This window comes from Xenopus tropicalis, chromosome 5 (assembly GCF_000004195.4).
Source record: "Xenopus tropicalis strain Nigerian chromosome 5, UCB_Xtro_10.0, whole genome shotgun sequence".
Lineage (NCBI taxonomy): Eukaryota > Metazoa > Chordata > Amphibia > Anura > Pipidae > Xenopus > Xenopus tropicalis.
The window spans coordinates 70223730-70238231 of NC_030681.2; the positions used below are offsets into that span (position 1 = coordinate 70223730).

General features: G+C 38.5%; 1 protein-coding gene across 1 annotated transcript in view; it reads right to left on the bottom strand.

The window, feature by feature from the left end:
* Nucleotides 1-7289: 7289 nt before the first annotated feature.
* moxd1 (monooxygenase, DBH-like 1) overlaps nucleotides 7290-14502 on the bottom strand; it is a 40284-nt gene continuing 33071 nt past the window's right edge. The window contains exons 8-12 of the mRNA XM_002936315.4: nucleotides 13397-13588; nucleotides 12999-13058; nucleotides 12319-12461; nucleotides 8211-8379; nucleotides 7290-7557 (exon numbers count right to left, since the gene is read on the bottom strand). Coding sequence (XP_002936361.2) covers nucleotides 7393-7557; nucleotides 8211-8379; nucleotides 12319-12461; nucleotides 12999-13058; nucleotides 13397-13588 — 729 coding nt within the window. The 3' untranslated portion in view covers nucleotides 7290-7392. The remainder of the gene's footprint in view (nucleotides 7558-8210; nucleotides 8380-12318; nucleotides 12462-12998; nucleotides 13059-13396; nucleotides 13589-14502) is intronic.

Sequence of the window (14502 nt, forward strand, 5' to 3'; positions counted from 1 at the left end):
CCAGTTTCTCATTAACACAACTGCCTGATTGCTAGGGTAAACTGCAGTAGGGTAAACTGTAACCATAAAATGAAAACCAATTGCAAATAGTCATAGAATAGAAGAGAACAAGAGTGTGCTGGCAACAAAATTGCATCAGAGGCTTTTTGAGAAGGCTGTGATGTTACATGTAAAGTTAAGTGGCAGCCAGTGACAGAGCCTCTGTAAGCCCATTAGAGAAACTCACATTTAGGGCCTAGCCCACAATAGTTGTAACAAGGCTAAGGGTTAGTGTTGGAAATAAGATGGGATATAAGCCTTGTATGTGGATTCAGGCTTAGACAGAGTAGGAAATGATCTGGTACTTTTGCAGGCCAGTTCAACCATGGTGGTAACCCTAATTTTATGCATGAAATTGATTTAAGCACTGCTTTTATGTTCTTTAGAAAAACACTATAGTTTAAACCATGGATATTTATCACACAAAAGGGCCTATATTAGAAATAAATAGACCAAGATGGAAAAACACCCTTGCATGCCTAGTAAATCAGAATTTCATGTTGCAGGCCTGTGGTCTAGTAAACACTATCTTAGCTCCAAAAGCTAATAAATACATATATTTCCCAAGCTTTATTTTCTTTACATAGATCTTTATGTTTTTTCAGATTCCATTCCAGATGCCTATCCCTCAGTGGAATGTACGGACTGTGAATTTTTAGACTAAGCCCAGCCATGATATTTTTTCCATACCATATGGAAACAGGTATTCCCCCAATTTTCCCAGATCAGATTTAATGTATCTGCCCTTCTGTTGTTACTTAGCACAATGAACAAGGCTAGACAAGGTTTTCCAGCAGTCTTTTCCCATGGTATTGAACATAAGTGGTAGCGACTAGCATAAACAGTGGAAAATATTCAACTTAAAAGTAAAGTAAAAATGCAGTACAAGAGCCAGCATTCCAGAATTAAGAAAAATGTTCCTTCAAAATGTTGCTGGAAACTAGCAGAATTCTTTTCCAGTCTACTCATTACAAGAAATAAAAGAAAAGGAAAAAATTGGCCCCTCTCCGGTGTTGTTCATTTTATGCTTCCCGGTAATCTCATCAGCCTCTGAACTTAAATGAGTATTCTATTCTCAATAAACTGGCATATGTACACTTGGCCACTAGTTCCTAACTCTTTGTGTCATTAAAGGGGAAGTGCATGTTGCTAATAACTTTTAGTATGATGCAGACAATAATATTGTGAGACATTAGGTTTTCTTTTTCTCTTTATGATTAATTATTTGCCTTTCTATTTTACTTTATTCTATCTGGTTGCCGGGGTCAGCAATGTTAGGCAATCAATAAGAAAATAATTTTAAAGTTAGATTTTTATAGTTTTTAATATGTTATTACATATATTTCTTAATATCTGTAGTACATGACTGCTGAGCTGTACTGCCAGGACCTGTAGGCAGGCAGCTGAGCAAAGGGGTCACTCACATACTATTAAAATCCAGAATTCTAATTAGTGGGGAAAACAGTACACAATAAACAACTACAAGAAAGGACTCTCCCCTTAGCGTGATACTTCTACATCCTTGGCTTTTTCTCTCGCTAAACTCAAGATGGCACAGAATTTGTTGGGTTTTTTTTCCCAACAGTGGTGGTAGGGTGGCAGTGTGGACACAGTCACCATATGCATAAGCTAAAGTAGAGTATAATGAGCTATGTGACCACATGATTTTATATAGTCATGGGGCTCCTTGACGACTTCTAAGGAGGTACATTACCCACTACATAATAAATTAACTTGCCCCAGATTTGCATGGTTGTTTGTACTGAATAATTATAAAGACAAGCTATTAAAATAGCTTCTGCCTATAGGTACAGATGGTCACCTTTGACAATTCAGTATTAAATGTATGAAATCAAAAGCTGGGGAAGAAATACAGCTTTCATCATCATCTACAGTAGTATTTTACATCCTTTAAAAAAGATCCATTATTATACTACCACCTCGTGGTAGAATTGTAAAATGCAGACTTAACCTTCATATCTGTAGATATGCACACCTACCTGGTTTCAGAAATGTGTGAAAGGATTTAAAGAATGATATATGCGGCAGTAATGGGTGCTGTGTCTTTAAACAGTTTATACCACAGCAGGAACTGAATGCCGGTGTTTTTGGATGTGTTATTTAGTGATGAGGATAGATAACGTGGAGAAGACAATAACTTAATTCAAACCCAGTTAGTGTATGAAACGTAACATTTCTTTGCAACCTGTGATTTCAATATAAGCACGTGGTGAATGTGGCTATAGTATGCCGCTGCAACTTCTGAGGTTTATGTTTACATTCTGGCCTTAAAGTACTTAGCCTTTCCAACTAAGGGGAGATTTGGGGAGAATGCTTAGTTGCTCTTCTAGAAACATCTATTCGTATCCTTTATATTTCATTGTTTGACCTGAGTCCCAACTCATTTTTTGATGAGGGCCCTTGTTCTCCAGCTCTGAAAAATGTGGAACCTATTCACTGTATAATTTCTTTTGTGTATCACAAGTGTAACCCCTATTTGGCAATAAAATAGTCAAAACCCAGGCTAGTGTTAGGTTTAGAGCATGGGGTGCATGCGACTCTCTTAGACAGGGTGGGCCTTTGCGATATGGAAGAGACCTGCGTAGCTGGGGTGTAGTGAAACTACAACTGCTAGAATTGCTACAACTGTAGTTGTGTGCAGTGCAATTTAGCAAAGATGGACGCCAGAAGGTTCTTGCAGTTGAACTATAGACAGATTAGGTCCTTGAGAAAGGTCCTAATAAGGACCGAAACGTTGGTTTTAACAATATATCTACAATAAAAAAATTTTGATGAAACATTGAAGGGTGTGCTGGCCACAGATGATTATCTACACATACATAATTTTGGCTAAGCACCCCGCAGAATATTGAGCCTTGGAGTGTGGACACCATTTGGATATATATATATATATATATATATATATATATATATATATATATATATATATATATATATATATATATATATATATATATATATATAAAATTAATTATCTATGGGCACTTAGCACAACCCGGTCCCAGATTGGATTCGCTCAATGCTTCATTCGATGAGGGAGTGGGAGTTGCAGTTCAGCCATAGCAGGTGGTGACTTTGTTTCTTTTGTTTTTCTGTTATTCTTTCCACTGAATCTTTATTATTTTATATATGATCTAATCTGCTCTGTCTACTTCTCTTCTGGATTGCTTTTTATGTTTCTTTTGCACATAGTGGGTGGGGAATCACTGATTGCACTGTCTATGACGTCATCAGCTGGATTTTGGCGCCAGTTTGGGTTTATGAGTGGGTTTGCTGTAATGTTTGTTCACTTTGAGAAAGGCTGTGGAGTCAGCCAAAACGTTAGTTTGACACAATAAATTTTTCTTTATTTTTCATTAAGACCTGTGAGTGCGGCATCTATTTATTTTTTTTACTATACTATTTTATATACTGCACCCAGGCATCTGTGACCTTTTGTGACGTGAGTGCCTGCTTCTCCTCTTCTTGATATATATATATATATATATATATATATATTTTTTTTTTTTTATATTTTTTGTGTGTTCTAGTGATGAGCCAATATGTCCCATTTTGCTTCACCATAAAATTCACAAAACGGCAAGAAGATTCATGAAATGGCGAAAAATGCGCGAAACGCATTTGTCGCACAATTTTTTTTTGTCAACCACGGCTTTTTTGACGCTCATGTCGATTTTTTTTTGGTGGCCTGAGCTTTTTTGACACGACCGCGCCCAATTTTTATGCGACCGGGCCTTTTTTTTACACAACAGCGCCCATTTTCGACGCGACCATGCCCAATTTGACGAGACAGCACCCAATTTGACACGCAACAAAAAAAATCTGCGCGCCAATGGCGAAATGTGGAAATTCGCTGCAAATCCATGCCTGGCGAAAAAATTTGCTCATCACTAGTGTGTTCCTTAACCTTACATTTCTTTACAGATTCCAGTAATCGCTAATGACAAACAGTATTGGGTTCAGTTGTTTTTGGTAGCAAAAAAAATGTTAGGTTGCTGATTACACTTAACAATTTATATCTCAATTATATAATGCACTAAGTACAGGCCTCCACTAAAAATTGTGCTCTGCTCTTTTGCACTGGATTTTTAGTTCAGTTCCATTTGTTTTTAATGGAATGCAATCCTAAATGGCAGGAATGGGGAGCAAATACAGTAAATTGACTGAGGGAATGGCATTTAGCCTCAATCCATGACAATACTATATGGTCAGTTTCAAATTTATACTGGTTGCTTCAAAGAGAATCAAGGTTATGAGAGCACATATTCCTATTACCACAACCTCTCCCACCCTTTTCATGTTATTTACTTATAATCAGTATCAAATGAGACTGAGAAAGAGTTTAATGTGTCTGAACTCCAAGAGTACCAAGTGTCATTTGTCTGAATCATTTATAGAATTATAGCATTTTCTTAAAACCTTTCTATGTCCTAAATTATTAAAGCTCTACCTATTCAACTAGTAAAAGGAAGTTTCTTAAATTACTGTAAGTAATTTCTTACTTTAATCAAATGTATAAACTGAGTCAGGGTAAACACAGACAGACTTAATGATTACCATTCTTACTCAAGCATCTGTTGCAGGGGAACCTTTATGTTTAGGTTGGCAAAAAGAACTGACTGAAACCGAGGAAGCAAGAGGTGAATATCACAAGACATTTTCTATACTTCAAAATAACATTTTCATTTTTACATCTATATTTGCCAAATGTATTAGCAGCGTAATGAGCTTCACCCGTAACACTGGAGCTAGGCGCCATTTTTTCTGCTGTGTGACTGCTTTTAACTTTTATAAACAAGCCCTTAGGTTATCTTCTGTTACTACAGGAGGCAGGCAGTAATTACAGGACCCTTTGCTGGTCTACAGAAACAAAAAAAAAGACACAACCACTGAAGCAGATACAGATTTAATTATACTGGAGCATGCAATTAGAGAAAAAAAGTAGACTTTAGAACAGTGGTTGTCTGCTTTTTTCTTCAAGCCACCCTTGCAGGTTCAACCTTGGTGAAGGTCCTCTTAGCTCATAACATGGTATGAGATATGTGAATACACTGATCAATCAGCCATTCAGTAGTTCCAACAATATATAGAACAGTATACATTAGTTAAAAAATATGCAGCCTTTTTATGATTTGGAATGTAAAAATATGGTTTCGAACAGTTACCTAAGCCTACCCAACTGTTCTCCTGCTGATCTGGTTGACTACTTTAAGGGACATATTTATTATAGTATGTAAGCCAACACAACCAGTGATGTTGCCTATAGCAACCAGTCACTGCTGATGTTGTCATACACACTATAATAAATATGCCCCTAAGACTCACATGATGTCAGTAGGGAATAAGAAACATCACAGTGCAATGTATTGTGGTTTATGTAGCTCCTGCATGCTGTCTGTAATCTGTGGAGACATTGTTACAATTTGTCACATCAATGTTTTAGTCCCTCCTCCCCGGCCAGGCAGGGATGCTCCTGCCATGAACCTTGCCTCAGGTGGTAGAGAGTGGGTAGTTACCAGGAGCGGCAAAAAGAGGCAAGCAAAAAGCGGGTAAGGCGGGGCATCATTGGGGGCAGCAGCCCTGGAAACATCTCTGCTGCCAGGATTTCAAATGATGCAGAAAGAGAAGTCTTGCAGCTGGATTTCAGCATATAAATATTGTATTTATTCATACTTTTTAAGGAATAAATTACAGTGATAGGTTAGGGGTTTCTGTGTTGTGTGGGGCCCTAAAAAATTTGGTTCTGAAGCCAGAGTTCCCCTTTAAAGTTTACTCATCTTTTTGTCAGTTCTGGTTCTATATAAAAGGAGATTGAGAAAGAAACCACATTTTGTTGTTTTCAGGTTGTTTCTCTGGTGAAATTTGCAGTCACTGGTGTAACGGTAACTGTCTCTATAAAGTCGCTAAGGTCTGCATATCCTTTAGATGCAATGGCTGCAGCTAAACACTTCCTTTATCTGTTGTCCAGGGTCAGAGGCCTCCTCTGGCCAGAACTGTTTTAAATCAGTAAGTTTTGCAGGTTATGGAGCATGAAATGCTTTTAGCAGCAGGCAAGACTCCTGCCCAGGTGCATTAACCCTTTGCTTTTGTAACGCTATTTTGGGCTGGATTGGACCAAAACCAGGCTAGTAGTAGAGCATTGGTTACATGCAACTCTCATACATCAGGATGGGAAAACTACTGGAGGATGTTGTTAAACTATACCTCCCACTGCCACTGTGTAGTGTATTAGATGGTAATGCAGATTTAAGAATAGATAATGGACGCCAGGAGCTCTTGCAAACCAAAGGAACTGTTTCGTTGTCCAAGACCAGATTGTAAATGCAGGGATTTCAATACTCACTCAGATGAGGTAACAGGTATTCAATAGCACAAATGATGTTAGAGCAGATTAAGCAGATGAAGTATGGTGCCTTCCGGTTTATCCCTTCTCATAAAGAGGTATGGGCAGGGTAAGACAGCCAACAGAGTTGATAGAAGGCAGCTCACCGGTTAATCCCTTCTCTTGGTAGAGGTAAGGGCAGGGTTAATTGCTGGCCTATGTCCCTAGCACTTCTGTGTCCATAATCTAAGGCAAGTAAGCCTGTTAGGAGACTACTCCTTTACTCTCTCTCCTGGATGGAGCAAATGAGCTGCTCTTTCTATATAAATCCTGACTGTGTAACTCTCCTAGAGAGTCCTATAATATAAATGAACCTCGTTCACGGGGCCCTGTCCCCGACTTTAGTTTGGATGAAATGGCTACTGGGCCGGTTCTGCACCCAGGCTCAATGGAGTGGTGCATCAGGTAGCAGACTAGCAGCCAAAGAGGAAGTCACACCCTCCTGCCAGACACTTATTAGTCTGCAGGGGGTGTGTACAACCAGGCTAAACCTATAAGGGATAGCTTTACAATTGTAACTGAAGTACAAGGGCTTCTGCCCAATAATGAGAAAGATGTGAAGAGGCAGGGGATAAAGCCATAGGGCGCTTAACCCTATGGGTCCCTACACTTTTAAACAGGTGACCAGGAAATGCTACCTGGTTGCTATAGATTTCTGCATCTGAACAAAAGTTATTACATAAGCCCCTTTGTGTTTTGTAAGTCAGGGGCAAACTCTTGAGCTCAATTCAGATTTGCAGATTATATGGCATGTAGACTATTCATTCAAAAATTATTACCATATTTATAAACAGTTAACAGGTAAACTTTGAGTTCCAGTTATTTGATAATATATAAAAAAAAAAGATTGATTTAATAAAATTATTTTATTTTTGTAAAAAAAAAAATCAAATAATATAAAAGTGCAAACATATCTGTAATTCCATATAATGCTTAAAAATGAGTCAGTTTTATGAAAGGAAGATGAGCTGTTTTATGCACAGTATATTACATATAATTACAGCTAAGCACACAAAGCCACTGGCGTTCAGACAAGATGACAGCGAGAGACAGACAAATTCTTCCGACTGATATATCTCTTTCACTTGAGGCGGTGATACAATCATGCCTTGAACCTAAAACAAAATGGCAAACTCTGACATACACTATAGCAGTTTAGTTCTACACATGTCATAAATGTCTTAAAAGTCTAAAAATCTATTTTTCATGGCAGGGGGCTTCTAGGGGTCTAGATTGCTAGTACAGATTACAGTAAATAATACATCAATACATCATATTAAAGTATTTGCAGTAGTATTTGCCTACACATACTTCTTCATAGCCCTGTAAAATGCCTGAGTGTGTAAGGGTATTAGCCTAAGAGGACTGTGCTGCCACATACTCTCTTTCTAGAGTTCTCTGTCTGGGTTGTAGACATGTAGTAGAGTAAATATTATAAAACTACCCATGCACATGATCCAGGACCAGGGTCAGACTGTGGGTGTGGGGGCCCACCGGGTCTGCCACCCCAGAGACCCAACGCACCCCCCAACGCTCGCACATGCCCCCCCCCCCCCACTGCAAGGAACCCCCCCCAAATTTGACTTTGCACAAAATATAACTTTTGTGAACATGCAAACTTCCAACAGTGGACGAAGGATTTCAAATTTTATAGTCATAAATCTGCCCAATATATTTTAATGTTTTGAAACCTGTTAAATTGTATTTGTAACAGAAACAACTCAAATTAAGCAGGAAAAAACGATTTCTAGAATTGTACATTACTTACCATCCATTCGTTGCTTTCATGTTTAGAACATCTAACATTGATTGGAATCTGAAGGGCCTGTTGATTAAAGGAGTTTCCTTTTTTTTTGGACCACTGATATGCGTTCATGGCTTCCGTAAAGGAGAGGTTGTTGTATTTCTTTGGGCTCTTGATTATAAATGGCCAAGAACTTAGAGACAAAAAAGCAACACCAGCATGCAGGTGTTAACAGCCAGAATTCAATGAATGTGCAAATTAGCAGTTGAAATTAAAAAAAATCATAGCATAAAACAAAACAATTATTTTAGTCAGTTATAATCTTCAGTACATATTTATGAAATGCAGCCAGCCCAGGTAAGTATTTGCAGTGTTGACACTGGTGCCAAAGTGCTTGTAATCACATTTACCCATTGGCCTTTATCGATGCTGCCTGAAAGCACTTTTCAGGTGATTTTTATTTGGGAATGAAAAGTTTATTATTTCTGGCAACATTCCCCTGAGAGCCTTTGCATATAGTGATAAGGGAATTTTTTTCCCTGGCATGAATTTGCTGCAAATCTTTGCATTTCACCATTTTTTTTGCATTGCAAAACTGCAGCAAACTGGTTTTTTATTTTTGCAGAAACCTGTGAAAATTTGCTTGAAAAAGATGCAAAATCCCACTGCGAAAAAAATGCATTTGGAATAAGAAAAAACTAAAGGAAAAACGCCCATTGAATTTTGGAGGGAAATGTAATAAAAGGCACTAAGTTTTCCCAGGAGCAATAACCCATAGCAACCAATCAGCAGGTAGAAATTACTGGTCACCTGTTTAAAAGTAAACATCTTATTGGTTGCTATGGGTAACTGCTCCTGGGCAAACATAGTGCCTTTTTTTTTCTACCTATGAGGGGTATTCCCTTGTGGGAAAATTATATGAGGAAATGTTGACCCAGGTGTTTTTTGGTAATGCCTGGTAAAAAAATAATAAAGGCGAGAGCCTCACGATAACAACTCTAGATAAGTGCACAAGCCAATATGGCAGCTAATGTTAGCTACTGTTTTCCTGCGGAGCCCACGTGGCAAGCCACGAGTAGGATGGATATTGTTGAATATGAGATAAAGTAATTGTGTATGTTTTCTGTTGAATCTGCTGATGCTGTTCTAGGACTAGAGTCTTATATATAAGGCTTCATGTTTTCTCTGCTACTTTATTCTTACTGTGTTATGGAGTTAGCTTCCTGTTAAGCATTACAGAAATTACTCCAGCAGCTACTTGTCTGTGTGTGTTACTCTATATTCCATGGACACAACAGATTGGCTTCGTGGATGGGATTTTTAGGAAGATCTGGTGAATGTAAAACACCAAAAGCTGCAGATTAAAAAATTTAAAAAAAAGACACAGAACAGTGGTAAGTCCCCACAGAGTGTTGTTTGCTGGAAACATGGCTTGACATATTGGGAAAATGGAAGCATTTGACAGCACAGTAGAGGATGGGGCCACATATATAGAAAGACTGGAACAGTATCTGGAATTAAATGACATACCCCCAGAGAAACATGTGGCAGCATTACATACAGCCTTGTGCGCAACTTAACAGCACCAGAAAAGCCATCTTCTAAAAGCTTTAAAGAAATAGTGCAAATTGTTCAGGAACACATGTCACCTAAGCCCCTGGTCATAGCTAGTGATGGGCGAAATATTTCGCCAGGCATGGATTCGCGGCCATTGGCGGATTGTTTCGCGAAACGGATGCAAAAATTCGCCGCAGAAAAATTCGCCGCACGTCAAAAAATTGTCGCGGGCGTCAAAAAAGAATAGTCGCGGGCTTCAAAATAATAGCCGCAGGCGACAAAACAATAGCCGCGCGACAAAATAATAGGCGCGTGACGAAACAATAGCCGCGCGACAAAATAATAGGCGCGTGACGAAACAATAGCCGCGCGACAAAACAATAGCCACGGGCGACGAAACAATAGCCGCGCAACAAAACAATAGCCGCAGGCGACAAAACAATAGCCGCGCGACAAAACAATAGCCGCGGGCGACGAAACAATAGCTGCGCGACAAAACAATAGCCGCGCGACGAAATAATAGCCGCGGGCAACAAAACAATAGCCGCGCGACAAAATAATAGCCGCGGGCGACAAATTTTTTTTGTCGCACAACATTTTCGCCGTTTCGCAAATTTTTCGCCGCTTCGCGGATCTTTTGAGGGATTCGCAAATTTTCCGGCGAAACGGAACAGATTCGCTCATCACTAGTCATAGCACAAAGATTCAGATATCACAAACGGAACCAGCAGGAGGGTGAGACAGTGTCTGAGTTTGCAGCACAATTAAGGAAACTGGCAGAACACTGTGAGTTTAAGGATGGCCTGAATGATGCACTAAGGGACAGATTTGTATGTGGGTTATGCAGTGAAAACACACAGAAAAGGCTGCAAACAGATGATAATATTACTTTTAAATGAACTATAGAAATTGCTGTAGCAATGGAGACTGCTGCTAAGGACACATTAGAACTGCAGAACAGAAGCAAAGCAGAAACACTAGAGAAAGCAGGAACTGAAGTGCATAGAGTGGGGGCAGGGCAAAATAAAGGATATTCTACCCATAATTCAGGATCCTGCTACAGGTGTGGGAAAGGATTCCATAATCCTGCAACCTGCAAATCCAATAGTGCTTATTGCAGAAAATGTAATAAAAAGGGCCATATGTAGTGGAGACAGGTGGTCCTGCATTATGAGGCCGGGAGTGGTTACACAAAATACCCATTGACTGGAAATCCATTAAAATTCTACATTCAGTGTCTGCTGAGAACTCCAAGCCAGTGGAACAATTAAAGGCCATTTTAGCTCAGGCCTCAGAAGTATTTAAAGAAGGCATGGGTACATTAAGGCTAATATATGCCTTGACGAAAATGCACAGCCCAAATTTCACAAAGCTGATCCAGTGTCTTATAGTATTCATCCAAAAGTGGAAGCAGAATTGGATCGTCTAGAACAAGATGGAGTCATTTCAAAAGTCTCTTGGAGTGAGTGGGCCACACCTATTGTGCCTATTATAGAGAGGGATGGTTCAGTTAGAATATGTGGAGATTTTAAAGTTTCCATTAACCCAGTTCTACAGTCTGATAAGTATCCCTTACTTTTGATTGAGGACATCTTTGCCTCTCTACTTACAAATGGAAGTAGAAGAAAATGCCAAACACTACCTTACAATCAACACGCCAAAAGGACTATACCGATACAACAGATTAGTATTTGGCATAGCCTCTGCGCCTGCCATATGGCAAAGGGCCATGGATCAAGTCCTACAAGGCATTTCACATACTAAATGTTATCTGGATGACACAACACAACAGATATCTAAATAGTTTTAAGTAGTTTTGTCTCCCCCAAGGAACTAGCACCCCAGTGACACTTCCACAGTCAGTGACACTGTGACAGGGTAAGGGTTATTAAGGTCCTTATAAAATGTGTACCTAATTGTTGGTTGAACACCACTGTGGCCAAAAAGTCCCCTGGTGAAAGAAGCAGGATATTGAGATGCATGAAGGTACTAACTACTCTGACATCTTGTAAGTATAATATTGAGCCTCGGTGAACAACAGGAAGAGACATTGAATCTGTTGATGAAGTGACTCTCAATAAAAAAAAAAAAATAATCAATTTTAAAAATTAATTATTAAATCTGTTTTTCTGGGGTTTTTTTGTTGTACAGTTTATGTCAGTGACGTTTCTGGTAGTTTTATATATTCAAGTGTTAATAAAGACTGCAATTAGCACCAGTGCAGACTGTAGTGTACCCAGTTGAAATGCCACATTTTGTGCAGAATTGCTATCTTTTCGAATGACACATGTGGAGGCAACGTGTACTTTAAGCAGTCCTTATATTTCAAAGATACTTTTCTTTAGCACTTCAAATTTTTATAAACAAGCGTTCCTGGCAGCAGTTCACAAAAATATAGCAAACAGAACACTGAAATAATGCTGTTTTAGGTAGGCTCAAAAGTCCTCAGGAAATAACCGGATTTAACAGTAAATATTTTGGATAATCACTACAAGGTCGCAATTGTATGTCATGCTCAGGCAACATGTTTTTAAGCAATTTTCTAATATCCACAGAGTCCTGTGTAATTACTCACGTGACAGGCCGGTATATCTCCTTCACCCCAATAAACTCTAGCTGCTGTTTAATCTCAGGAATGCTTTCACATCGGGCAAGGTTAATTTTGGGGTAATAAAGCAAGAATGATAGACACATTTCATCTCTGGTGCTCAGCCCACCCTGTTAGATACAATTAGATTGAAATCACTTTTTGACTGAGAAGTTATTAGAGGTTTAACTCTAAAAGTATTTATTAACTCCTGAATTATGTACAGACACATGGAAGCATTTTACATACCTAGGTTTTCCATTTACTCCACAATAATAAATGTCATGTCTGATTATGGATCACTGAGGTCAGCTCCATTTGTAAAACTATCAGTGGAAATGTTTTGCACAGCAAAATTAATATTTTTTGCATTTAAATTGTGCATACCCGGTAGTTTAGAAAAAAGGGCAAATTCAGCAATGGAAACTTGCACAATTTATCTAACAGTCATAACTGGGGTAATTTACAGTGTCGCAATCAGGCACTTTTTTTGCACATTGCATGGAGCATTTGAAAAATGGCCTCTGCACTGGAATCAGCCAGCATTAGGGAGGGGCATCCCCCCCCCCCCACCTGCCCCCTAATTTGCACATCATTCAGATGCATTGGAGCCTCATTAAGCATCTTATTTTGAATTATGTGCATGGTACATGTTGTCTGTCTCTTACCCAAGTCATCGTTGTCCGGCCTTTTGTGTTGTATTGACACTGAGTAACTATATTGTCACCCTAAGAAGAAAAAAAATGATCAGTGAAAATAATATGTATTAACCTTAAAGAACATGACACTGAAAGTAGTATAATCACAATATTTGTCTATTTAGACTGATACTAGTTTAGGCTGTGGCTTACTTTTAGCATTTGAATGCAGAATCTAGTAATACATATGTGGCCGAGTTAAAGTATAATCAGTAAAAAGAAATATAATATAAATAAATAGTGTCCCTTAAATATGACACAATTGATAATTATTCTTGTTTTGCTTTGCTAACTGTAGCACAAAGATTAGCAGGGCATCATGCCTTACTTATAAGGACACAACAGGAGAATATAGCTTAGAATCCTACTGGTAAAATGGTCCTTTCCTCTTCTAAGTATTTGAACTCTTGAAAGTTGAAATCATATTCTGTGTCATAAGCAAGCGGCTTCTGTTCTTCCCCTTTCCTATAATGTCTGGCCCAGATGGCTTTGCCAGCCAAGTGTGAATGTAGAAGAACAGCAAAGACATGAATCCCTTCTGGGTTTTCTGCACTAAGAGCCTGTGGAGGTGAAAATACCAATGTGTTATGCTGCAGATTTTATCATCATCATCATCATCATCCTGCTCTACAGTCATAACTGAAAGCTTAACATTTCATTTTCATCAGTTAATTGCACTTGCTTCCTCCCTTCACCTAGCACTCCCAGCATGCACAGTAACCCCAAACGCCTTATGTTTTTAACACCTGCCAAACACTTAATTCACATGCAACGGTTGGATCACATGCAACACTGGCTGTGTAGTCTGTAACTTCTCAAGGTTCAAAACCCATCCTTTTTATAAAAATGAATTATGTGTTTGTTTTATATAGCAGGTTATACCTGGTTATTATTTTTGAAATATAAATGACAAGGTTGTACCACTGTGTAAGACCACCTAGGTATAGCACTGCTACATGGAGGTAAAGTGTCTTCTAGTAGAACCATAATTAATATTCACACTAGATTTATTGAAGGACAGTAACTAGAGGAGAGTACCGTATATACGCAAACCAATCTGAACATAAGCCGAGGCACCTAATTTTACCTAAGAAAACTGGAAAAACGTATTGACTTGAGTATAAGCCTAGGGTTGGAAATGCAGCAGCTACTGCTAAGTTTCAATAATCAAAATAAATACCAATAAATTTACATTAAATGAGTGGGGTGGGGTATATGTTTTTAAATACTTATTTCAAAGAAAAACAGTAAACTAGCTCTGTAAGTGGAGAAGAGGGTCCACAAAAACAATATGGTATCAACAATGATAACTTAATAGTATTACCCCTTAGCTCAATCAGCAACCAAGTTAAAACACAAAGAGTTAAAATCCTTCAAAACTATATTAGTATATTATAAACTATAGTTTTTATAGAATATAAAATGCAATGTCTAGTGCAGGATGGGACAGGTGAGGAAGGTAGATAAAGATTAA